Source organism: Calidris pugnax, unplaced genomic scaffold (genome assembly GCF_001431845.1).
Source record: "Calidris pugnax isolate Ruff unplaced genomic scaffold, ASM143184v1 scaffold28, whole genome shotgun sequence".
Classification (NCBI taxonomy): domain Eukaryota; kingdom Metazoa; phylum Chordata; class Aves; order Charadriiformes; family Scolopacidae; genus Calidris; species Calidris pugnax.
In genome coordinates, this window is record NW_015090842.1 from 175,706 (window position 1) to 202,291 (window position 26,586).

At 39.4% G+C, this 26,586-nt stretch overlaps 2 protein-coding genes across 7 annotated transcripts in view; one reads left to right on the plus strand and one right to left on the minus strand.

Moving 5' to 3' along the window:
• The first annotated feature begins 112 nt into the window (after positions 1 to 112).
• On the plus strand, positions 113 to 24,237 carry FAAP24 (Fanconi anemia core complex associated protein 24). 5 transcript variants are annotated; one of them, XR_001412086.1, is made up of 14 exons: positions 115 to 340; positions 851 to 1,002; positions 1,638 to 1,777; positions 2,093 to 2,245; positions 2,886 to 3,112; positions 5,068 to 5,158; positions 6,350 to 6,440; positions 7,406 to 7,619; positions 9,195 to 9,339; positions 13,627 to 13,673; positions 14,937 to 15,030; positions 17,166 to 17,238; positions 18,730 to 18,844; positions 22,676 to 24,237. XR_001412086.1 is itself a non-coding variant. In XM_014942426.1 (6 exons), exons 2-6 carry the CDS (start codon positions 891 to 893, stop codon positions 5,150 to 5,152), a joined length of 630 nt encoding a protein of 209 aa, XP_014797912.1. In that variant the 5' UTR covers positions 113 to 340; positions 851 to 890; the 3' UTR covers positions 5,153 to 5,661. The 5 variants fall into 5 exon arrangements, 3 of the variants coding, with proteins under 3 accessions (XP_014797912.1, XP_014797914.1, XP_014797911.1); XR_001412087.1 differs by lacking the exon at positions 6,350 to 6,440 and having other exon boundaries at positions 7,427 to 7,619; XM_014942426.1 differs by lacking the exons at positions 6,350 to 6,440; positions 7,406 to 7,619; positions 9,195 to 9,339; ... (3 more) ...; positions 18,730 to 18,844; positions 22,676 to 24,237 and having other exon boundaries at positions 113 to 340; positions 1,725 to 1,777; positions 5,068 to 5,661.
• The window catches only part of RHPN2 (rhophilin, Rho GTPase binding protein 2), a 29,447-nt gene continuing 8,285 nt past the window's right edge, over positions 5,425 to 26,586 (minus strand). For both annotated transcript variants that reach the window (XM_014942424.1, XM_014942423.1), the window contains 14 exons: positions 21,675 to 21,790; positions 19,569 to 19,697; positions 18,412 to 18,487; positions 17,332 to 17,409; positions 16,502 to 16,626; positions 15,444 to 15,610; positions 12,998 to 13,185; positions 11,665 to 11,821; positions 11,080 to 11,199; positions 10,788 to 10,982; positions 9,962 to 10,038; positions 9,187 to 9,333; positions 8,147 to 8,302; positions 5,425 to 6,940 (listed from right to left, as the gene is read on the minus strand). In XM_014942424.1, coding sequence (XP_014797910.1) covers positions 6,689 to 6,940; positions 8,147 to 8,302; positions 9,187 to 9,333; positions 9,962 to 10,038; positions 10,788 to 10,982; positions 11,080 to 11,199; positions 11,665 to 11,821; positions 12,998 to 13,185; positions 15,444 to 15,610; positions 16,502 to 16,626; positions 17,332 to 17,409; positions 18,412 to 18,487; positions 19,569 to 19,697; positions 21,675 to 21,790 — 1,983 coding nt within the window. In that variant the 3' untranslated portion in view covers positions 5,425 to 6,688. The remainder of the gene's footprint in view (positions 6,941 to 8,146; positions 8,303 to 9,186; positions 9,334 to 9,961; positions 10,039 to 10,787; positions 10,983 to 11,079; positions 11,200 to 11,664; positions 11,822 to 12,997; positions 13,186 to 15,443; positions 15,611 to 16,501; positions 16,627 to 17,331; positions 17,410 to 18,411; positions 18,488 to 19,568; positions 19,698 to 21,674; positions 21,791 to 26,586) is intronic.

The window sequence follows — 26,586 nt, forward strand, 5'->3', positions numbered from 1 at the left end:
AACGCTCGCTTCTTATTTGCGGCTACCGCTGTCAGTCAGGCGCGCGCTCCGAGGCGGGCTGTTTGGCGGGAGGTCCTGAGGCGGCCTCTCTCTCTTCTGAGGGGTCGGCGGCCTCTCTCTCTTCTGAGGGGTCGGCGGCCTCTCTCTCTTCTGAGGGGTCGGCGGCCTCTCTCTCTTCTGAGGGGTCGGCGGCCTCTGCTCGTGCCCCTGGCCTGTCTCCCCCGCGGCCCGGGGAGGTCGGAGCACCCGGGACGGACTTCAGCCTCTTTCGGACAGGCCAGCGGTGGGCCGGCGGCTGCCCTCGAGGCCGTCCTCCTGCTCCTCTCGGATCGGGCCCCTGGTGAGGGCTCGTTCTGGGCCGGGCTGCAGGGTGTGGCTCAGGGGGGTGGTGGTTGCGGTGGGACCGGCTCGTCTTTGGCTCTTCTCCTTAAATCGTTCTTTAGCCTCGAAGTCTCCTGTTCCCCGCTAAAGTGAGGACACCGCATAAAGCGGGCAAACCTGAAAATAATATCTTCTGGCAGCTACCTTCTAACTCTGTCTAGAGACTTCTGCTAGCTGAGGGCTGGAGATGCCTCTGGAGTCAGCTTTGTAATTGAACCAGACTTTCTCCCAGCTAGGTGGATGAAGGTGTTTTTCAGATTGGCAAAGATGGGAGTGGGATTTGCAAGCCAGCAGCCTGCATTCGAGTAGACAGGGTTGCTTACTGATTTTGATATGCTAAACATAAGGTAGCTTTGGGGAGGAGACGTTGTCTCCACCAGAGTATTACATCTTATAAATTTTAATAATAAAATTAAGTTTGGAACATGTTTATAAAATGTGTTAATATTTCTTCCACGTTTCTTTCTAGGGTGTAACTGCCACTGAAGTAGACATTTAAAAGAGGACTGATGACAACAAAAGCAAAGTTTCCTGTGACAGCAGGATCTATAGTTGTCCCTTATGGGCATGTGATTGGAAATGAGAAGTGGAGAGGGTCAGAGATAGCCCAAAGGCTACAAGGTAAGCACAAATTGGAAGAGGAGAAATGATTCAGGCAAAGCATTCCCCACTATCACCCCGTATCGTTAAGATTGGCTGTTAAGATGCTTTACTCTGTGCCTGGCTGGTCCCATCTTTGTGGTACAGCCTACATTAGCAGGCTGAAAATTCCTGTTTGTCTGTCGTGTATTTAAGTGATCAGATTAGTCATATTTGCGTAATTGTGGGGCACAGTAGAGAAGAAGCAGAAATATTTCCTTGGGAACCACAGCAGCGAGGCTACTGGGAATATGCACCTGCACTGAAGTACCTTGAATTTGCATGGATACTGGGACTGTGCTATCATCTGCTGGCACAGCAAACTCATTTCAGAATAGCATGTGATGTTTTTGTTCAAGTCCAGAGTTTACCGAGAAGCTATAGCACTTTCAAATATGTTGTTTGAAAGTACTATTAATTGGCACTGGTAAAGATATAACTTTAAATTGCTTGTACCAGTTTTGCTTAAATAGAAGAAAGCCTTTTAAAAAATACGAAGTTAATTGTCAAGTCTCTAGGATTATTGGCACATTAGGAAGGTGGTGCTATGAAGGAATTATTAGTTTGTGGGGTTTTTAATTACTGTATTGGTTTTTTTGCTTTTACAATCTCATAAGGAAAAATCAGACTTATTTTTGAAGATGGCTTGGGACTTGTGGATTTTCATCTTTCAAACAGAACTTGCATTTTATATATTTCTGAAGCAGATTTGGTTGCAGGAGATGAATTCAAACGAAGATTGGTTCGGTTTAGAAATGTAAGTACTACATAAAGAGAAAAGGAAAAGTTTTCACTTGGTATTTGGCTGTTCCATGCTTCTGAAAACATTCTTCTTGTGTTATTTTTAGATTGTAGTGGAGCTATACTTTTGTGACAATTTCCACCTGAAAACTGAAAAAAATTATGCAGCCCTGTAATAATGCTGTATTAAACCTCGGCACTGTTGCTGCATCTTCTCTTCTTCCTCTGATTTGCATTCAGGCAGCTCATACTTGTCTGAAGTTTGCTCTCTCTTGCACTGCATCAGCTTGTCATTAACAAGGTCTTTTCTTCTGTTTTCCTTTCAATACAGGCCAGCAGTCTTGGGGGAATTGTAATTGTAGAGAAAACCCAAATAAGCGATCAGTATTTCTTAGCAGTGCAAAAGCTTGTTGTGCTAGAACTTGGAATGGTGTTGCTTCCTGTGACAAATCAACGAGAAGCTTCTCAACTTATTACTCAACTAGTAAGTTTTGTGTGTTAGTGGACAAACATTTATTAAAATGTGAAACATGAGGAGAATTACCTGTTTTCCCACAATGATCACTCATTTCAGAAAGAATACCTAGGATCTTAAAGGAACACAACATAATTTATTGTTTGAATGTAAGAAATAAATATCCTGCAACAGTAATAGTTCAGCAGAAAGAGGGATCGTTTGGGAACAAATTTAAAAAGTTGGAGAATATGGTATTGGATTTTTTTAATGCAATCTTGCACCGAGATGCCACTGGATGGCATTAGGCAATCCTCACTTAACTTTTCTGCCAAAACCGACTTGAAATTTTCCTTTGTCTTAGGCTGGGGAAACTGTGTTCTTATGTTGTTGCTGTTTACTTTATCGTTTCTCTTGATTGCATCAAAGAGATGACAAAATCCTTGTTTTAATTCATGATTGGTATTAAGCAACCGTTGGTTTCCTAGTGACACTTTATGGATCTGCATCAAAACCCTTAATAAGGGCGCACACTTAAGGAGGGAGCTTGTTTTTAAAACTTTCTAGTGATTGCACTGAAGTCAGAATTCTGAGGAGCCTGCTTTAAAAACCACCAGCAGAGCTCCAGCAGAGGGCACTCGGTGTCACGTGCGGTTTTCTTTTGCTTCAGGTCCGTGAGCAGAGTAAGGATCTCAGCAGTAACCCCTTTCTTCGTAAGCAGTGTTCTCAGCTGGCAGAGCCATCCTTGTTTCGGACGGTGCAACAAATTCCAGGAGTTGGGAAAACAAAAGCTCTGCTTTTACTGCAACAGTTTGGAAGCATCCACCGGCTTTGTAATGCGTCTGTCAAAGAGCTTGAGCTAGTAGTTGGACAAACACTAGCACAACAAATTTACAGGTTTTTATGTTCCTGACTGCATGCATAGTGCTCTTTTGGAAAACAAAGACTTTTTGTTTGTTTGTGTCTTGTGAATGATAAAAAAATTGTTTTTAATAGTCACATATTATGACAATTTCTGTAATCCCAGTAACAGGAGGGTGTTGGCTAATTGTCTAGATACTGCTCTGCTGCTGCTTCTTTACAGCTGGTCTGCTCATGTAGATTGAGCTGTGAAAATTACCTAGGAAAGAGAGCTATAAAGTGTTTTGCATCGGTCCTGCATAAAAAGCTAGGAGGAAGCTGCCTTCTTTCAGCATCACAGAAAAAAATGGAAAAGCTATTTGCTTGCTCACTATTGTATTCCAGAAATAAGCACTTTGTTAATATGTGGGTGGTCTTATTTCAGCAACTGGAAATGTCACAGTGCTTTAAAAAAGTGAACAGATGTTGCTTTATAGTAATAGCTTTGATTTATAACTTTTTTGAGTTCATTTGGAAAGTCCTACTGGAGTACTTTGATTTTACACTAATTTATTTCTCAGGCTCCTTTTTCAGTTCACAATGTGTTATCAAATTTATTTCCTTGTCTAATATCCAAAATCTTCATTAAGATTCATGTTGTTAATTCATGTTGTGCTTTTGAATATAGGTGGGTATAATTACAAGAAGTTACAATATATTTTGATGTACTAATTATCAATTATAATGTATTCTAATATCAGTTACAACACACCCTACAAAGAAAATCAGATGGGAATTTTTAATGAAAATTCATAATTCTTTTATTCCAGTATTTCTTTTTTTTGCAGTTATTGGTAAAAAGGATTGGTTTTCCTGACATCTTGCAATTTAGTTTTAAATTATATTCTTCTACTATTTACTAAGGGTAAAATTGCCTTTTGCCTCATGTACCCATTAAGGAGGTGTGTGAAAAGCTTCTTTCATACTGCCTGGGTTTTGGATCACAGCAGGAAGGCAGTTGAGCAGGATTTTCAACTCTCTTTTGTAAACAAAAGCAAAGTGAATAATAGAACCTTGGCACTTCTGTAAGCAATCCCATCCACCGGTTGGCGTGGACAGCAGATAGACCTGCCACTTATATCAATTCCTTACTTGGGAAGAAAATACACTTACAATTTGGGCATAAATATTTAATTTACTGAATAATAAACATTAGAATTTCTAGAACTACAGAACAGGATACTACTTAACTAGGGAATCCTTAAGCTTCTTTATAAATCTGTTTAAGGTTTTGTTCCCTGTCTGTCAGACTTTGTCACTTTGCCATGGAGACTGGATTTCAGATCTAAAGGTGTGTGGCCATTAATGTTGCAAACATCTTTTTACTACTTCAAATGGCTATCTGCTCAGTGTATTGAAGTTCAATTAAAGTAGTAACAATTACTGATACTGGAGTTATAGGCAGACCTACTACTCTATTGCAGACCTTTGTTTTTAGGGCTTTATATAGCCCCATACATCTTTGTGCAGAGAATAAATGTGTAATGTATTTCTGTGGTCTAAACAAGAATGTAACTTGCTGTGAAATTAACATTTGCCTTAAGTTACCTGTTGGTTCCTACTCAGTGTAGAATGAGTTTTTATTTAGCTGACAGAAAATAGTAAGTATGTATTTGTATGGCACTTGACCCAAATTTTGACTTGAATTGAGGGGGTGTGTGGTTAAACAAAAAAACAAACTAAAACAAAAAAAAAACCCAAACCCACACCACACACCTCACCTCAGCCTTTCCCCAAGGACTACTGAGGGTGCTGATGGGAATGGAAAGGCGGTTAATCGTGCAGCTAAGTGGGAAGGTATCTCAGGAAGGCTATCATAGTGGACTAAGAGAAATTAAGAGCTGGAAAGGTGATTCATGTGACTTTGCTGAAAATGTCATTAGCTGGCTAGTAATTTTAGCCATACATACAAAGAAACTAAAATCTTCTCTGTATGGAATATTGTATGGCAGGGTCTTGTGTATCAGTATATGGCTGCTGCTGCTTGAGTATGTAAAAGAAGTGCTGCTACAAGTACGCATGGAGAGTAACTACTAAGGATAGGTGAGTCACAAGTAATTTACAGTATCTTTTGATGTAACCTTCATAGGGAAATTCTAGAAATACCTTAACATTCTCTGTAAGGAAGCAAGTTTTAGACTTTAAGTTCCTGTATTATACAATATAAACTTTTAAGAAAGACAGTTTCTTAGATTTTTTGTAAGCAATGCTACAGAAACATGAAGAGGTATGCCAGCAGGAAATAGTGAAAACCTGTAAATTACACTGTATCGCCCAAGCTGTAGCAGAACAAAAAAGGTACTACTAAATGGCAGCATCTGATCTTTATTCTTAAATAAGTGTCATCAACATATTTACAGTTATTACATAAGAAACTAAAAATAAATGACAACTTTAAAGTTTACGCCCAGAAGCAAACTTTCCCCTTAAGTTTTGAGTATCAAAAACCATGTATCTACTCTGTAGATGGCAATGTTAACTAACACTACAGTGTTAGCAATTCTCAACTAATTGAAATTTCAGAAAATAAAAGAATCTTAAAGAAATGCTCACACGGTTGGGTTTTTTGTCTCCCTCCTTAGTGTGTGTGTGTATATATATATAGCTAATACTTGCTCATTAATTGTCCAGATGGGAGGAGGAGGATGATTTTATATCTATTTGGGTTTTTTACTTGGTATGACAGTAAATAAGTATTCTACTTAGACTCACTTCTTTTCTCATATTTTAAAGTATCCACAATTTATGTACTGTTGATCAATATACTGGAATATGTCTGTTTTGAGATTTTTTTCCACAGCTATCAATTTTATCAAGACCAATGAGATACAAGTCCTATGGTAAGTAGGTTAAATAGTTTCAAGTTTGGAATAAAGCCTGTTTTTAACAATAGAATCAGCAGGCATTTAAAATGTAACCTAGATCAGGAAAAGAGCAGAGTAAAGCCTTTTGTAGTTCAAAAGATCTTTTGACTTCTAAGCCTTCTAATTCTCTTCCAGAATTAAATTAACTATTCAGTAGAATAGACCTAGTATTCTTGGAAAGAGAATGTCTATGCATAAAAGCCACAACTCTATGACACTGCCCCTTGGCCCAAGGCTAGGTTCTCTGAATAATGTAATTCTCTCTCACCTGTGGTTTGTTAAGATAATTCTTTAAAGTGATTTGTTGTTCTCTAAGTTGACTCTATTACAGCAGAATCATCCTTTAACGTGTCTCCTATTTTGCATGCAGCATCAAGTTTGTAATAAATAACTCCCATCTATCTTACACAAGATTACTCGTGATACTGTCTTTCGAAATTCCAAAGGAAGCCAGTCCTCATGTAAGCAGTTTTATCATCTACATCTTGTTATTGCATACCTCCCGAAAAACTTCATTTTAACCTTCAAAGGCTTAAGAGTTTTACAGTTTTTGCCAGTCTCTGACCTTCATAGTGGCTCAATACACAGTGAATGAAGTCAATGGCATTTGTCTGAATTTATACATGTGTATATATAAAGATAAAATTGATCAATTTTTTAATATACATTTTAAAGAAAAAGGTCATGTTAGCAGATCCTTCTTAAAGATTCAGTACAATGAACTTTCTGTATTCAGAATTGTGAAGGGAGACAGTTTCTTCTTCATTCGAGAACTTCCAGCCACAGCTGAAGGAAGGCAGAGGGTGCTTGCTGCTTTCTGTCTATTTTTAGTTCCCCAACTTAAAAAAGGCAGTTTCAGTGGGGCTTTCTTGGTCTGATCAATCTTATCCTCGTCCATGGCTAAACAGATCAAGGAGTATGTCTTCTGCATTCCCACAGAGTAAGTCGCACTCTTACTATGCTGTAGGAAAAAACAGTAGCATTATAAGAATCAGTCACCCAAAATGGGTCAAAGTTTGAAGATAACAAAAGATGACTGTGCAAACATTTTTCCAAGGCAGACTACAGCGAACTTTCCATGCTAATGACATACTCCCTGAACACAAGGCCCTTCAGAGCGCTGTGACTGGTCGTTTGCCCACACAGACCCAAGGGTACGCTCTGCAGAGCGTAAAGGGCTGGCGAGTCTTTTCCATGGGCTCTGTTACAGTTGGTATTTACTGGCTTCTAGTAACTCTACAATATATACACTAAGCTCTCTGCAAAGCTCAAGTATATAGTTCTTGCACAAATCTCTGAAGGGGAGTCTTTTTGCTGTCTTTGGACAGGTTCCATGTTGATTGCAACTATGACAACAAGAGCTACTGTAGGACATTATTTTGGGAATGTCTTAGCTGTGCCCTGAAGCAATTTGATTATGTTCTAGGCCTTTTGTTTCCACCAGCAGCTTGGAACAGTGGGCGTGCAATTCCTTCTTTGCAATAAGGAAAAACAACTTCTTGAAACAAGAAATGCTAACAGGAGTAAGAACACTTTGATCACTTCTAAGGCAACAATACTCCAGTACCTAAGCCTGCCAGGGAATGTTAGAAGCATAAAGCACTGGATTTAGCTGAACTACATGTTCTCTCATACAACAAGTAAGTTTTTTAAAGCTTAAGATTTTTTAATCTTGTGATCATTTTTCCTTAGTCTAAAGCTTCTACAGCAGCTTGGTAAAGTTAATGTCCACCAAAATAAATAATACATATATATTAACAGTGCAAAGAAAATAAGTATTTAGCCTTGAATGTTTTATTACATTCCACTGTTCTTTCATTGTGGCTTTTCCAGTACTGAACAGGGAAATATTTTCATCCTCTGGGACAAGCTAAGGGAAAATAAAACATGCCCTGGAATTTATAATGCAATTAATCTAAGTAGCTCCACTACAAAAAACCCCACCACCCAACCATTCTTATGCACAGACTGTACTTTAGCTTGCTGTAAGTCATGATGATTTAAACAGGCTGTTTAAAGCTGAACATGTCTGAATGCTTTATATATTCACTGGTAGAGTGAGATATCTTAACTGCATGAAAATAAACACTAATCAGGGACTAAAGCCAGGAAAGTGAAAAAACTCTCACATAGCCAATCTGCAAAACACATGTGCCTCATTACATACCATAGATGCTGCTGTATCCTGGCAACTGATCACCTCAATCTCAATGGGCTTCTCTCCCATGCTGTTGAATTTTCCCAGCACCTCATTGACACCAAGCCACTTGCAATCCACGCCACCGACTGAAACTATGTAGTCACCTTCTTTTAGACCCATTGACTGTCAAAAAATTGTGCACAGGTTATTATCTGGAATTATAAAAACGCATAAAATGTTTTGTGATCATATGGTATCTGCCCTAAAGGCTTTTCCCTCTTGGATGCTATAAAACCATTGTCTAGCCAGACGTGTGGAACAGAAGTGTATATATAACATAAAATCATGCAACATTTTCCAGTACACAAGTTCCCTATTTGAATTGCCATTAATAAGTGAGATTTTGGCATACTGAAATCTTGGCTGGTTTTATGTCCTTTTCACTTTTCTCCTTAAGTAACTGAAATATGTTTTTTGTTACCCTATTATACTTCATGAGGTATTTTCTCCAGTTTTTACTTCTATTTATTCGTACTTCTGTGGTTGCTTCTGCCTTTCCTATAGCTAAACTGTGCTTATCACCGCATGCTGCTTTATCTGTTTGGTGGGCTTTTTTTTCCTGCAAAAGAACAACATATTAGAAGCTGATAATATGTTCTTTCCCCTCTTTTTTTCCCTGGGCACATGCTACCTCCTTGCCTTCCCTTCCTGATCCTCATCCTTTTGTTGTTGCTACTTTCTAAAGCTACTTTCTAAATCCCTTCTCGCTTCCTGAACTAGATGGGGAGTAACATTTGCTTTTATTATTTGGGACTCTTTATCTATTAAGTGTGAACAGAGGAAGAAATCAACTCTAGTTTAATGTCATGTCGGGGATAAGGATACTCTAACATCTAAGATGTATATAGCACCAAAAATGTGTTGAGATTATATGAATTACTATAGTGACATACAGTAGAACTCAATAAATGCTCCATAGATCTGTAGGAACAACCTAAAGTTACATTTAAAAGATTGCAATGCTAGAATCTGGAGATTAAACGTTAATTTTGCACCAATGTACTTACTGCTGCAGAACAAGCTGGATCAAGACAATAAATCTGTACTGGTGAGCCTCCCTTAAGGCTGAATCCGAGCTCTCCTGCTTCATGGTGGATGCGAATGGTACGCGGAGCCGTCCACCTCTGCTTGGCTGAGAACACGGTCAGTGGGCCCTGCAGGTAACATGGCAGCAGGCACGTTATGGTTTACTGTCATTTGTAAATAGGCACTTCTATTATTTTTTTTTTTAAGTTAGAATGCTTAAAGCTCATCTTATGTTTTATTGACGTTAACTTCCAGCTGCTTCCATTGAAATGGAACAGTGAGATTTATCCCAGATGGTCCTACAGTACTCCATCTTGAAGGGGATAAATCGATTCATGAAACCGCGTATTCTGATCCTAACCGCAACTCCCAATTCCTCGATACAGACCTGAAGGACTGGCTTTGTAGTACGCAACATTACACGTTCTGCACACCCATCTCTAAGCACTGCAGGTTTCTCCCCACCCTTAAATTGCATACAAATATCCATTGAAACATCATAGGAATTTTATGAAGGTTATTGAGAATGAATGTTGCAAAAGCCATATACAAATGGCACTTTTATTCTTTGCTAGTCTCGAGTTGACTTGTATCCCTGAAACTAGAAGTGAGCTCTTCAATAATTTCTGAAAAAAATCACTTACTACAGGGTCATTTTTTCAGGCTGAAATACTTCTGTCCCTTCCCTCCCATTAGAGCGAACTCATACTCGCTAGCAAAATAACATTGGTTGGTCAGCATTAGCACGTTACGTACCAGTCTATGAAAAAAATCTTTAACTTTCACCTTGGAAAACTGGGGAGCAATTGTTTCTATTTTGTACTCGGTTTTAGCTAAAACAAAAAGAAAAACAAATTAGTTTTCTCTCAAGTATCAGTTGAAAGACGTACACATTTATTTTTCTTGCATTCTAAGCTAGATAGAAATTTCTCCTAGATTCTTACCAGGCTGTAGGAAAACTCATTTTTGAGGAAATTTGTTAGACATATCTGAATAGCCTTAAAAATATCTTTAGAGGTCACAGTATCAATACAGAAAACTTAAGTCAAACCATCCAAAGAAAACTATGCTATTCTCCTCTTTAATTTATTTTCCTTTGAGAAATACTTAAAAACAGCACTCGTTCTTTTCCGCTGCTTCCAAAGAGGGAAGACGTGCATGTGCTGGACTAAAGTAGGAAGAACCAATACCAGTCAAACTGAGTTAACAACTGAGACCAGTATAAGAGTTATGCTACAAGAATCATAGGAACGTAGTTTTCCCCCATATAATTTTAGCTTTTAAAGTTTCCCTTTTTTGTAGCTCACAAGATAGTAACAACAAAAAAAAGCTGAATTCTAAATAATAACCCTTGTTATCTACCCCAGAAAATGATGTGGCCAGAGAAAGAAACACTGTAAATCAGCTGTAACAAAATTAATTTATCTGTGTTTGAGGAAACGTGTGAGGAATCTGAACTCCAATGTACAGTGTAACTTGTACATTACTTATATTCTCTATGTATACATACACATAAAATAAAGGCATATTCCCATATGCACGTATGCTTAGATACCCTTTATTTCTAGCTGTGTTTACTTACGAAGGATATCTGGGGCCTGGCTTAGGCTGAGAAAGTCGTCTTCTGTCTCTTGCTGAGCATATTTGAGAAGTGAGCGCTTATGTGCAGCTGTCAGAACCTCCTGCAGAACATCAATGTTTCGAAGCTTTTTGCACAGACCACAGACTCTTAGAGCTTCTTCATGGTAAACGATGGCTTTGCGTAAATGTGCTTTCCCTGAAAAAAATTAGGAAGTATTGGTCATCTTCCACAGACAATAAATACAAGGTAATTTTCAAATTGTATCTAGTAGCTGGCTAAAACTGGTAGTTACCTAGTTGTTTTCTCTGAACTTTGTCCTTCAAAACTGTGAGAACCATCAGTCCTTCAGGCATGTAGTCGTACAACTGCGACAAGGCTTTCTCCTGCTCATCTTCATCATCACCGGACTGCACTATAATAATTGATACAGAACATTAACCATGAGACATCTCTTGCTGCCCGGGCCCTTTAGGTGTATTGCTGTGTAGTTATTACTACTTCTCTCCAAATGCAATCAAATATTTTCACACATATGTGTAGATGGGAATTTCAAGTTTTTACGACTCCTGTCAGTTTTATCGTCTGCAAGTATGCAAGTAACACACATATGGCAGAATATATTGACAGGAATTGAACAACTTAGTAGCATATAATGGATATAATATTTCTTTTGTTTCTGCAAAAGTTAGTTTACTGAACTTTCACATTCTTCTGTAGAGGACAAAAAAGCATGGCCTCATATCTGCACAGGAAAATGGCCACAATTTAACATATACTGAACCTCAAAGGTCCTGGCTCCTAGTCTTATTCATAGACCAAATTATAGCTGTTTATTATTGTTATTTATATGAATAAATAGAAAATGTATCATTCTTACATTCATGGTCACACAGAATGGTGGCAATGAAGTAATGTGCCAGAGCTTTGTAATGGTCTGACTTTATTTGTGCCAGCTTAGACCAGGAATAGGGGATATTCTCTTTCACTGGTTCCTGATTCATTGCAGTGTTAACCAGCATGTAAACCTCTCCCACCTAAAATAAAGCAGAGAATTCAAGTATGAGAATTTAACATTAGTTGTTAGGAGCTCAAGTAAGGGATATTATATTCAGCCTTAAGATAATTTCATGTGTATCACATCTAAGAGGTGGGGGAAAATGGTTATAAAGAGTTGGAGATAAGTTGAGAATATGCAAAATTCCATCTCTGATTTTTCCCTTACAAGAAAAGTAAATAAATTTTGTATAAGAACAGTTGGACTAGGTCAGTCAATCTATATGGCTTCAAAGTTCAATAAAAACACCCTATAATAATTTTTAAATTACAAATACATCTCATTGGGTTAATTAAGCTGTGAAAAAGGGTGAAGCATATTACTTATACACTAGGCTTGTGCTTCACTTCTGAAACTGTGGAGTCATACCTAGCCTTAAGTTTATGCAGTCTATTTAAAACTGGGCTACTATTCTTTATGGAGAGGAAATAGCTTTTCAAGCAGTGAATGCTGCTTTAATGGATCAAACTACTCCACCTTACAAAATCTAAAATCCTTCCCCTGCACTTGTTCAATCCTACATATAAGTTGGGGTCTGTAGGCCCTTTACAGGATTGGTAGGAAAGGCTGTGCCCATTTATGTAGCATGGAACCAATTCTATGTATCTGCTACTCCGAACAGCTCAGAAAGCTTATTCCTATCTTCTTGGCATACCCAATTTTTGATGTTAGCAACCTCAATTGAGTATGAACACTGCTGGGGCACAGCGTGCTTCCCCATTTTTCAGGCAAGTCCTAAGACAGCTCTGCAGCTGCCAATCTGACTCTGCTCATCAGAGTCCTCTCCCAGCTACAATTTATTCTTTTGAACTAAAGCTTTTTAGGTTCATATAACTGCCAGCTGCTGGGAAACAACAGACAGGTTGTGTTCAATACCTAACCAAGAACTACACAAACAACCCCATCCTTTGTATGTTGTTCTATGGATAAGACCTGTACATAGAGCAGTATGATCAATAGCTTGTAAAAAACCTTTGGCGAGTCCACTGCCCAAGTATTCATGTTTTAATCTTCTGAAAGGTTGTGATTTTCATTGTAGCTTGTTAGCTGTCCCTTAGGTTTGATAAGTTCCCTTAATATCACTAGAAGCTGTACCTAGTAACATAGCACTGTAAACAGTTATCGTAAAGACTACATTTTAAGTCTCATATTTTACCTTGGCAACTTCCTGTGTCATTTTTGCTAGTGTGAAAAACTCATTGCGTATTCCAGGAAGACCGATCTGCTCAAAAACACACTCTTGAGCTTGTGCAAGCATCATTTTTACCAGTACGTTCAGCATAGCTGGGCTCATATCGTAACTTGGTGTGTGAGTAAAGGTCTCCTTTAGGTAGCTCAGGACTCCTGAAATCATGGAATGGTTTTGTCAGCATTACAAAGAGAGAAACAAGCGAACTCAATTCTAGCATGTACCATAACAATTCCAACTGAAAGTGCACTTCCCAGCATTGCTCTACAGCAATCTGAAGGGATTCTCAGTACACATGAAATTAAACTGACCTACAGGTTTTGCTTTGCATTCCCATCAAACATCTCCAGGCACAGTTCTCAAAGTTACAATTCAGAACAGCAACAAAAGCTGCAAGTTTTGAAGGCAATACCTTCAGATTTGCTTATAATGCTTCTTGTGATTGACCACAGAGCTGTGCTGAACTGAATGTGACTTGTGTATGGCAGGGGGGAAAAAAAAAAAAATCTACACAGCTATAAGGAGGTGGCAGTAGAACCCGTGGATGGAAGAAAGCACCACAAACATATAAACTTAATTATTAATCTCATTTTCAGATGCTGCTAAGTGCACTGTGTCCCAATGAAGGCTCACTTCCATCCCTGTAAGTAAACTAGAAGAGTATATTTAATAGGGTAAAATTAGATCCTGCTCTAGACACTTGGTTCCACCAACATGTTAATCGTTTCTATCATTTATCAAATTAAAAGCAAACACTAAGTATAGTGTAAATATTAAGTAACAGTATCACGGGTGGAAGCGTAACCTTCAGCATGCACGTCATCTAACTGGTTTAGTGAGTTCTAGTAGCCTGTTAATTGCTGGTAATACTACAAAAGTGTAATGATAAGACCTCTGCTTTTTAAGTGTAAATCTCTGTAAATCTCTTCTGCAATCTTAGTTCTTGCCACTACATTCAGTTCTGGCCATGTTGTGCTGTGTTTTCCTACTACCGGTTTCTGATGTTTCCTTTTCTGTATTAGACTTTATTATTTTAACTTATTAATATGCCCTTACACAAATTGGAATTGTGGCCATTTCTGCCTTTTTGCACCAAAACCACCAACCCCAAACTTACCCCCCAAGTACTAATGCAGTGCCCTACTGAAAGGAACTGAAAGTACAGAGGGGGAATTTTTTTTTCATTCTCAAGATATTTCTGCTTCTGCAGTAAGGAGAAATACACACCGAGAGCTTTGCTGAGGATAAACTGTGGAACATTTTCCACTCGGCAGAGAGAAGCGGTTAACACGCGCTCTGTATTACGTCTCTACCAACGTAATGCAGAGTGTTACGGAGCCGTGCACAGGTACAATGAAATGCCTCCTGAGCACGCTGCTTTGGGGCCCTGCAAAGGTACTGTGGGAGCAAATGATGCATTTCAATTTCTGAATTAATTCTGTTCTGCAAATATGTTGAAGAGAAAATTGCTAAGTTTTTCATTCGCAAAATGGAAGGAGCAGTAGTAAAACGGAGAAATTTCTTATGTATTGAAACTTCTTTTAGATGAAACACAAAGGTTGAAAAACAATTTATTTAGTAAATGCATGAAGAAATACCATCAAATTTTTTGATAGCTGTGTATTCTAAAGAGGGGTTTTATCACTATCCAGCTCTGTGGTGCATGGTTTGCAGCTGATAAAGCCACCCATACAGTGGAAACCAATAGCCATAGATTGTCTGCACAGAAATAAATCTTACAGTACATATTAATTACATAGGCCATGTCTTTAAGCCTTACACGAAGCACATTAAGATTTACAAAACCTTAGAAAATCTACTTGGAAAAAAACAAAACAAAAGCTTGTGTAACATAAGGGATATGATTCCCTTTGTTAAAATTTGTATTTTTCTTTCCTTGGGACAGAGACTGACGGAGTATTTTAACCTGTTTGCCTTTGGAATCTATGAAAAATATGCGGTCAACTTCCAATGAATTGCAAATTTCACCAGAGAACACGGTAAGATTAATTTTGAAGAGACTATATGGAAAACTAGGTTTTAAGCCCCTTATCAACCCTTTAAATTGCTTCTTGTACAGATTTTACACCATGTAATATTACTGAGGTAAAATGAGCCAGGTTGGTGAAACAAAGAATGAACAGAGTTAACGTTAGGGCTATTACTCAGACTTTTGACCTGCAGTTCATTAATCGTTAACCACAGTATTCATGGTCTTCATGTGCATGTTCAGACTACAGTTCCAGGTTTTGACTTAAAGCTTCATCTCAGCTCTTAACTAGGCTTCTTGAATTTCCCTATTCCTCTTTTTTTTGCGTAATGAAGTCAATGGGATATGCAGAAGTCTGCAGGCTGTCAGGACGAGGTTAGGAATATTTGCATAAAGATCTTCCCAATATTTTAAAACTTGTACCTGCAGCTCTCTGAAAAGCATCAACAGCATTTTCAAGTCCGGCCTGGGTCTGACGATTGCATCTTGTTCCAATCTGGGTGTAGAGGGCTCCGATGTTGAATAAAATACTAGCTTTTTCAAGCAACAGATTCTGCTGACATACTGGGACGCCTGTGAAGGAATCATACCTTGGGAAACAAGTATTAGAAGAAGTGTTAAGATTAGCAGAGTCCATTGGAATAAGAGTTATTTTCAAACTGTTTTTCAAAAGAAGCAGTAGAATTCTTAATAATTGTTCTGCTACAGTGAAAATTAAGATGAGCAGAAACAGTTATGTACTGTGAGGACAATCCAATGCTGCAAGCCAGAGAACAGCTTTACTTGAGGCTTGGTTTTCTGCAGGTTTTACAGCGGTGCCTCCGTAAGCACAGTACAGCTAATTCAAAGGAGCCCATAAAACACCAGAGGCTGAGAGCACACTGGGGCAGCATCCACACGTGCTGCTCTGTTCTCGTGCTTAGATGTTGCCCAAGACCAACTACTGGCACGGTCAGATCCTCTACAGCTTGTATTTTTAAGTTCCTTCTTGCAGTTATGACTAGTAATTTAACAGTTCCTCTTGGCTGCTTGATAGTCACATTTTTTCATCATAAAAACTCTGAAGTCAGAGTTTTTTGCTCATTGATGTAATAAACACTCCACTATAATAAATTAAGTCGCTCCTCCTCTCTTCTAGCCAAAAATTGAAAGAGAGGAATTCAGCTCTGACCCATTCCCCATCTGCTTCACGCACCAAGGTTCAGAGTCCAGGAAACATCTGCAGATACCCAAAACAAAGATTATTTTCTCTGTTTTTCCCTTGTGCTAACCTGTAGCCCAAGTCATAATCTACCCAATGCATGAAGAGGGTGTATTGTATCAGGTTTACTCTTAACACACACACACAAATTGACAACACAGGGCAGGGGGTGGGGGGAGAGAAGCACACTGACATGCTCAATTTAAACATGGCAGTTAATGATTAACAGTGTTCAAAAAAAAAAAAAAGGACAAAAGACAAACATGAACTACACACTTACCATGTAAATAAAACTCCCATGTGCCTGGTGGGTGGGAAAAATCTGTTTTCTACATAACCAAGTTGAAGGAAATAGCTCATCAGCATCTCAATGCCAGCTTCATCTCGGCTGGGAGTACGGCAGGCCTTAAAATACAATAGATTAGAATAAAGTATATTCTGCTGTTACAAGAGGAATACTGAAACACCAAGGATGAATCTCTGCTTCCTTTGGACTTCTGCATATCACAGAAATGTGTGGAATCCGAGAACAGTGAGCTTAAGGCCATATGGATGCATTCCAAGTAAGAGTTTTTCAGCTGCACAGAAGTAGTACATAACTTTTAAGGAAGCAAAGAGGATTCGTTTGGCAAGTCTCAGAGTTAAGTAAGCAAAAGGGATCTGTTTGTCAAGTCTTAGAGCTAGTTAAATAAAAATTGTAGGTATTTTATGACAGCTACAAATAAAGTTCATGTTTCTAGTATAACATGGGAAGGAAACAATAGTTAGAAATAACCACCATTCTACTAAAATATTTTGCCAGATAAATTCACTTCAACACTCTTCCTGCTAAATTTAAGATACTTTAGAAAAGTAGATAAGACAAATCTTAGATTTATAGGATGTGTCAATAGCTCAATCACTTTGTGTAAATTCATCCCTTTCTTTACATGTTCTTTACTCAGATGGTAAAGCTCTTGGACAATGAAGATTCCTGTTCTGTATCTCAGAAATTAAGTCAATTACAATATTGAAATTGTAAGTAACAGTGGCATATTCTGATTCCATAGAAACAATATTATTTACAACTGTAGCTTAAAAGACCTCATGGTACGTCATACTTGAACTTACTTGTCTCAGATCCATGAGATCTGCTATTTCATCTTCATACTCAGAACTGTCTTCACTATAATGTTCCAGAATAAAGTCCTAAAAAAAAGGTAGAAAATCAGCGTATCTAAAATTAACCTATTCATTTTTTTTCTGCAGTTGCAAAGAAGTACAAAATTGATTCAGTTGTGGTTTGCACAGTGTCTGCTCCCGTTCAGTCAATAGTACAGTAACATATAGCAAAGAGACTACAAAAAGACAATAGAAGTAATAACTTGATTTCAAATCTGAGACAAGAAATTTCAGTCTGGTGCAAAGGAACCAAACGCCTATTACATCAACTCCATTTGGTTTTAAAACAACACTTAGTGGTTTTGAAAGGATCAAATGTACCCTGTTAGCTAAAATAACAAGGGAATCAAGTGACCATAAAAAACTTGTTAACAGAAAGAGACTGCCAAATTCTTGTCAGCCATATTAGGGCAATTCCACTTTATTTAACAAAGCTGCAATGGCATAAAGTGGTACCATAATCTGACCATGGAGATTAACCTTCAGAAGAAAAGCAGAGACAAATGCTACAGTGATGTAAAATGGTTTATCATGAGATAAAATCTACATTGCACAGTATGGTAGTCCAAAAATACAGCAGGTGGCTTCAATGGCCAGCAAAGCCCATTAGTCAGCAAACAAGCCATGTTATTGTTCCAACGCTGCTTCCCAGCAGGGACAGCCTGGTCAGGGCAAGATGGAGTAGGACTCCTGAGTAAAACCTTCCTCACTACTTCCTTTCACAATTAGTAGTAATCAATAGTTTCATTGGAACCAGAAACTGCAGAAGGAATTTTTATTCTCTTTGGTTCTGCTCTACCATCTCTTAAGTGGGATATCTTATAACATCTTCTGACTCCTTATCCTAGTTAGATATAAGCAGCACCCCAAATAATTGGTGGTTAATTTTTAACACATTGTGATCTCAGTTTTAGGGCAAATGAAACAAATAATAATTTGTACGTAAAATATTTCTGCTTCTTTAAACAAATATGAAATGGAAGTTATTTCTGTTAACTATTCATTTTGAAATGCATCTCTGAAATTTACCTTGAGGGGGAGTGTAAAGTCTACCTCTTTGGTTTCCTTCAGGCCAAGAGGTACCAAGGGAATGCTGAAAGTCTCTCTGGAAAAAAACAGTAAGATTCAGAAATATTTGTTTTCTGGTTTTCCATTGAGAATTACTTTTGTTTCATATGATGACAGAAAGTTAGTATGCTCATGGATGTTCAAGTAAAAGGTACATAGTTTGTAACAGTTCCTTCCTGCCCAAGAAAGTCTGCTTAATGGCCTGTGACTCCTCAAGAAGAGAGTAAGGAAAGAGTTTGTTGGTTTTTTTTTTTAACTTTAGCCTATTTTTCCTTCAAGGAAAGAAAAGGAGACTCTCGAAGGCTGGCTTACTGCAATTTACCTCAACCTTTATACACCTGCACAAGTTATATGGACAGAAACCAGCTCCATGGTTGCTAGGACATCTGACAAGGTAAGAGCTATGGTATTTATCAATAGTTATCATCAGTATTTTACATGCTGCCAATGGTTTCCTGCGTAGGAGGGATGTGTGTCTAACACAGGGAAGAGCAGGGCCAAAGTATACCAACTTTAACAATGAAAGGTCTAAGAGTAGGAAGTCTGAGATACACAGTCTGTAGACAATTGGAAAAATATCTTGGAACAATTCCAACTTTGTCAACTAAAAATTTCTCTGGTTTAGCCAGCTAATTTATGGATTTCTATCACTGAAGTGCCCACCTTAAAGATTACCTCAAGTCTGCTCTGAGCTCCAAATCAGTGTTGGACTTCCCTTCTCCAGCTAAAGAGAGAACTGCTGTGTACACCGCCTTTGAGATCATGCAGTTTGCTCATTCCAGGATGCACTGAACCAATTAGACATTCCAGTACTAGAAATTCTGCTGGTGTCTTGTGTTTCCCCATAAAGCCCCAAAAGCCTTCCATTCTTGCAATACTCTCCTCCACACAGGAACTCTGTATCTAAGGATTAGTGGTACATACCTTTCCCAAGTGAAAGACAAACATACAGACTAACCCTTGGTCAACAAATCTACCATTAAATACGTTCTCTTCCTGTCAAGCTCTGTTCTTTCACGTAATTGTTGTCCAGCACTCACATTCACCTACAAACAATTCTGTTTCCAGTGGTAAACAAAAGATCTGTTAATAATTGAGTAGCTTAGCTTTATACTTACTCTGTATTTTGATAAACTTCTACTGAGATATTAAGTCCTTCCAATTCTTCTTTTAAGATCTGCAGGTCTGAGTTTACAAAACTCAGTTCCAGTAGTACCTGCTCTCGTACTTTGTTGTTAGTGGTTGCTCTGCAGAGAGAGAGACAATTGTTTAATTGCTGAGGAAAAGGTTTTGTACATAAGCTTGGCTGACCCCCTTGCTAGCATTCTCAGCATTTTTAAGATTTTTTTTTTTATCTCTTTAAGAGATAATACAAGACCTGATGTTTCAGAATTTATTAGGTTTTTCAGTGAAGGGAGAGCCTGGGATAGTTTCCAGATAACAGCATGTAGACACATCAAAGGTTTGCTATTGTGCTATGTTTTTTGTGTGCGATTAAGTGTTGGGCTTATTTTCAGATACATTAATGAACAAAACTAGAGCATCTTAAACAGAATCACTATCCCATTCCTGGATTATGTGATCTTTTCCTATAAGATGATACGAGGGTGGAGGTGGGGGGAAGTCAGGAGAAATTTTTTCAAAAGAGACTTCCCTACTTTATAAATTGAACAATGATCTGTTGAGACTTCTGATCTTAAGAATAAAAGAAAACAACTTTCCCATGAAACTGTTACTGCAGAGTGTTTTACAACCAAATATACAGAGAAAAAGATATTTATTTTTAATACAATACAGTTTTCTCTATTTTGAACTGCTAGCACAGTGGATGTTAGTATTTAGCCCTGCAGGGAATTTCTGTGTGATTTCCTGTTTGTGTATTTCAGAATATTGTGTGACTATTTCTAACCCCATTCTCCATACAGCATTACTGTTTTCAAGAGACTTAAACTGTTACCTATAACCACAGGTATGAGTTTAAGATAAAAGGCCTTGATCCACATCAGGCTTAAGATATTAGACAGTCCCAATTGTTAGACAATAACAAATTTACTTTAAGTTTGCAGCATTTTGCATTTACCTTTACTGTAAGGTAAAATTCACCCTCATAAATATTTATTAACAACTCTCTCATACATTTAGCCTCTCCTTGGAACAATCCTTCAGTTTAATGTAGCAGCTTGGTGAAGAACTAGTTATTCCAAGGCTAAAATTCTAAGCTTGTACTTTGCATTATAAATATGCGTTATCTGTGAATTTTCTACGCTGTACTTTACTGAATACCTGAGATGGCTTAGATTAAGCAATGTTAATATTTGCTGCTTGCATAAACCAAACTGGACACAGATACAGAGTGGAGTGGATCTTCCTTGATAAAGGCAGCACGACAGAGATAACTGGTGAGCTTTGATGCCAGCAGCAATTTAATTATGCCCCATGTTTGGTCTACCTTACCATCCTCCGCAGGAGGGATCTTAATATCTCAGAAACCCCAAATTTTCATTTCTGTGGATGTGATGGACTGTTGGAAAGGACAGGACTGTTTGCTAAGCAGTTAATCACAGGAAGTAATAACCTTAAGACAGGGTCAACATTAGGGTATTCCTGTCAGGAGAGCCACATAAATGGTGACTTAGAAAAGATTTGGTGGACAAAATATAATAGATAAAGGGCAAAGTCTCTTCCAGTTGCCTCAAACTGCAGGAGAATTTGGTGCCAACCGTAATCCAACTCAAATTAAATGTGCACTACCCTGCTGCTCCTGTATCACTGCCACACGGAATAAATAAGGCAACTGATGGTCCTTTCCACTGCAGAGCATGGATCTAAAGGATCTTGGAAAAGGCAACAGCATAGTTACGGTACCTTTATTTGCTTCAGGGTGTAAAAAGAACTCATTACAATATTCTGCAAGGTTAACTTGCCAACATTGGTACCAATAAAGCTGATCAAACAGAGCAGCATAAGATAGTCTAACATTCAGCTGATTTGCTACAATGCAGCAGCTTCGAAAGTGCACTTTATAGCTGGTGATAACTCTATAAAGCTACAGCATTAAAAAAACTCCAGGGGGACTGACAAAGTATCCAACAGTAATTCATGCAGCATGTTAGGAGAGCTGTTAGGCAGACTGGGAAAAAGCAATAGCTAAGAGAATTTTAAAATATTTAAAAAATAATAATTTTATTGTTCAGGCAAGAGAACTGGGAAGTCATGACACATACCTTAACAGATTTTCAGCACCAGCTCTCATTCTTACTGCTTTTAAGATCTGTTGGTTTAGGACAGCTCTTTGATTTTGTAGTTTGCTTCGACCAGTCTCAGCAAGAGGGTTACAGCCCTAGAATTAAGGAAACAAGTTTTTTTGTTGCTGTTGGAAGAGCCTCTGAAGAAGGAGTAACACTGAATTTGAATGAACTTTAATAGCATGGGTTCTGTATGAATACAGATTAATTACGTTGACATCAGTGATCAATGACTGACAGTGGTTCTTTTCTCAAACTTGATCAATTAGGAGCAAAAGAGACACCATGACTAAAGCATTTGGCATTAAAATTTGCCCATTACAGTAGAATCCCCAAACTGGGGTATGCAGTACATACTCTCTTCGTTGAGACAGCACTGGCAGCAAGCACAAGACATAGAGGATGAACTCCTTACCAGAGGACACGCACATGTAGCAAATTCACTCACTGATCTCAGATTAAAAGTAGCCCTTTAACTACCAAATGCTCCTTTACACACATTTATAGTCAGAGACACAAGCAAGGCACACCTAAAGATACAACATGGCCTTGTACCCACAAGCTGCTTTCTGCTCTTGGCCTGTTTCTTTTTCTGGGCTGCCATTCTTTTTCCTACTTTGCTTTTCCTTCACTTTGTGTTGTATAATTCTCTACTACTGGTATTCCAAGTCTTCTCTTCTCTTCCATCCATGCCATTTTTCATTTGAACCTTGCGTCATGGTTTAGGCTCTTGTTTTCTGCATTCAGTTTGAATACTTGACTCTCATCTTGGGCCTTTCATCTTTATATCCCCACATAGGTCTGGGATACTTTCTTCCAACTTCTGTCTCGACCACTTAGTCCCAGCATCCTTCCTAAACGTATCCTTTCCTTGCCCTTGTCTTCATTTTCTCCATAAAGCTGCAGCTTCTTTGCAGAATTCCCTGCCCTTCCTGTGCACCAAGCAAGCTTTATGACATCATTCACGTATTTCTTTACAGCTCTACTTCTGGGAAATTTTTCAGGATGATCAACTGCCCGATTCCCAAGCCCATGAAGCTCACTAGAAGTGGTGTGTTTGTTTCAGTGGACCTTTGATCAAGCTCCAGCCCAGAAATCAAACAAGCTCCCATTAAATGATGACTGCAAAACTGCCATGATCTTAAACTCTGTGCAAAGAGAAAAGAATGGCAGAAATGTTTCCCCACGTTTCAGGACCAGCCACTAATCTCTGGGTGAAGCTTAATGCACAAACAGCCCTGGGGCCAGAGAGGAGAAGGCTCCTACAGACTGAGGTATCCAGTCACCATCCAAGCATGCCTGGAAGGGATGCACTTTGTCTCCTGATGAAAGGCTTCTTGTGGATAAAGGAGTGTTCTCAGCACTGCCTCACCTGCACCTCTCCTCCCATTTGCTTCTCACGGCCTACAGAAACCTTTCTTTTGCGTTTTGGAAAACAGTGCTTTTTACTTCTCCTGTACAGGGGAGGGGGCCACCCAGGCAGTTTGTGTTCACTGGCAGGCCACAACTCCATTGTAACCAGCCTCTCAGAAAACTGGTGGGTGGATGACTGGGGAAATACACAATCTGGGGAAGACTCCCCCTCGTGTAAAGCCCAAATTCTGTGCACTAAAAAGTTATTGAGCAGACAGGTCTCAGGTCTCTGAAAGCACTTCATTTTGTTTTCCTCCATGCAGAAAGGAGGCCTCCATTCCTTTCCCAGACAGCATTTGCACTTGCTTCACATTTGGATAATCCCAAGAATGTTAATGTTCAGGTCATTACAATATCTGGCAGCCAAACTTCCCAGGAGTTTCCACACCTGCTATTTAATTTCTTGTCAACAGAATGCTAGATGCTTCATTTAATTACTGTTTATTTCTTTGCCGAGCCACGACAACTCAGATTGTGAATTGGATTTTACCCTGGCTTATACACTATCAGTAAACCTATTAATTAAATAGCAACACAAGAATGGTTATTACTAAGGAAGCTGCAAAATGACCAAGAATAGAGCGTGATTTAAGCTTTCATTGCATACAGGGGGGGAAGGAAAAAACAAGTAAATTGAGTAACTACTGTGAAGACAATTCAAATAGTAAACTCAGCTATCAGTTCTAGAGCCTTCCTCCTCCCCGAGAGCATAGCTGCACTTCACAAAGGAATATTTCAAGTCTTTAAATATTATTATACTGAGCTCCTGAAGCAATAAAAGCTTTTTAAAACCTAAAGTTCAGTTAGCTAGTTACTTTATTTCTTCCTGCTTGGCTGAATAGCATTGTTGAACTGCAGAATCAGGAAGCTGGGATGTTTTTAATGTATCATTATCAGAGGCAAGACCTGCACAAGAGTTAGAAATTCTTGCAATGTGTTACTTAGGTACCTCATCAGGGAACATCTGGAAAGAAACAGACACTGCTATTTTTTTTTTTTCCTCCTCAGCGCTGCCTCCAACTCCAGGGCCACCAATATCAGGAGGACATGGAGCTGTTGGAGCAGGGCCAGAGGAGGCCACGAAGATGCTCCGAAGGCTGGAGCCCCTCTGCTGTGAGGACAGGCTGAGTTGGGGGGGTTCAGCCTGGAGAAGGCTCCGGGGACACCTTAGAGCCCCTTCCAGTCCCTCAAGGGGCTCCAGAAAAGCTGGGGAGGGACTCTTTATCAGGGAGGGGAGCCACAGGACAAAGGGGAACAGTTTTAAACTGAAAGAGGGGCGATTGAGATGAGATCTGGGGAGGAAATTCTTTGCTGTGAGGGTGGTGAGAGCCTGGCCCAGGTTGGCCAGAGAAGCTGTGGCTGCCCCATCCCTGGAGGGGTTCAAGACCAGGTTGGAGGGGGCTTGGAGCAACCTGGGCTGGTGGGAGGTGTCCCTGCCCAGGGCAGGGGGTGGCACTGGGTGGGCTTTAAGGTCCCTTCCAACCCAGTCTCTGGTTTTTGCCCACGGCCGTCAGCGTGATGCAGTCTCTGTCTGGCCTGGCACAGCCCGCTCAATGGAGCCCGGACACGGCTGGCTGCTCAGGACTCGCCGGGATTTGGGGGAGATTCCATTCTAGAGGGGGCAGAGAGACCAGCCCGCAGGCAGGTACTGCAGACTAACTATGGGGGGGCAGCACCTGCCTCTGTCGAAGGCACCAGTGCTCAGCCCCCACCCCATCCCCCAGCCTGAGTGGCACAGGCAGCATCCTTGTGGTTTTCCAAGAGGCAGCATCCTTGTGGTTTTCCAAGTTTAGGCCTTGAGAAACTACCCACCGCAGGGGAAGATCACTGTCAGAAGTGTGGGTCCCAAATAAAGAAGCAGTTTTATTTGATTTGGATGCCAGGAAGTTCTTTCTTCAAGACAGAAGTATTTTTTAATATCAGAAATGCAGTTGTGGTAGACACAAAAATCCTGACTGTTTGCCAAACGATGAGTAATCACAGTAAGCATCTGAAATTTACATAAATATGCTTCATGAAGTAGTTGTTTCAACTTTTAAAATGAGCCACACACTGTCTGAAGGTGACACAGAGTTGAAACTGGGTGTGCCTTCTTACTCAAAATAAAACATTCCTTCCCAACCAGCGCAACCTGTGCTGCTCGTCAAGCCCAGCAGTGTACGCCAACGGCCATGTCCTCCAGATATTCAAACGTGTGTGTCATTTCACTTAGGCACAGAAGTCCTTTGGTTGTAATAGCAATTATAGTGAACAGCATGAATCACAACAGTATTTCTAGGAGTGATCCTAAGTCCTGCTAAATTATTATATTAATTATAGTACTGAAAGAAGATAAGGAAATAAAAATCTTTGCTCACTTCTACTTGTTCAATTTTGAAATTTTAGCTATATACTGCAAATATACTTTCAATAGTTGAAGTTTTATCTGAGCTAAAAAAACCCAACAAACAGTGTAGGGAGGGAGGAGGGAGATCTGGTCTCCCACAGCCTGGTCTACTTGTGCCATGAACAAGTGTTTTACAGTTCCAAGCGCCTGGCCCCAAAAATTAATACAAAGTTTTAGAACTAATTATTGCATTAAATTCCAAATGCATATTTTCTAGACAATATTCTACCTTGTCACACCGCTCACTAAGCAAAATGAAAACGAGTGTTTCATCAAAAATGTCTGTCTCTTGACTACCCAAGTTCCAGGTGATTCTCAGTTTCACAGGCAGCCCTACCTTCAGGTTTAGGTTTTATGAATTTGTATACAGTGAGTGGATATGGCATGACAGGGTATGAATCATTGCAACACGGTTTCTGTTCTGGCCAGACATGTGGAAAGAGAAGAAATAGGCAAATAAATGCTGCTGTGTCAATGCCAGTGTTGACGGTTGCCTGGCTACTAACTACTAGAGAGAGTCACAGGAGCCAAGGGCCAGTGGAAGCACCAGCACAGCAGGTTGGTGCCAAACCAACATTAACCACAGCTGGGGGGAAGCCCTGCAGAAGAAACCCCAAAAGCTAAGGAGAAGAAGGAGAGAGAGGTAATTAGGGAAGTGCCGATTCACGAGCCGGTTACCATACCTATCACTGCTTTCAGCCTGGTGCCTCATTTATGGAACTGCTTGTTTTCTGTTTTTAGCCTTCTCCCCTGACAGCGAGGACTCATAGATACTGTCTTTTCTTCTGAATCATCAGCTTTGGCTGTAAGGTAAGTATCTGGCCTCACAGATGGAACCAAAGCATTAAGAAAAGGAAGAGAAAAGGAAAGCATCTTCATTAAACTGATCAGAATCTAAAGATTCATGAAGCTAGCTGTCCTCCTGCACTGCCCTAGTGTGGCACATGGACTGCTATTCAAAACAGCCACACTGAAAATGGGATGCAGGTGCCTGGAGAGCTACAGGAAAGGTAAGCTTGGAATACAAACTATGGCTTTTCTTATTGCTTATTGCAACATCCTGATTGATTGGGCTATTTGAAAAGTTACACT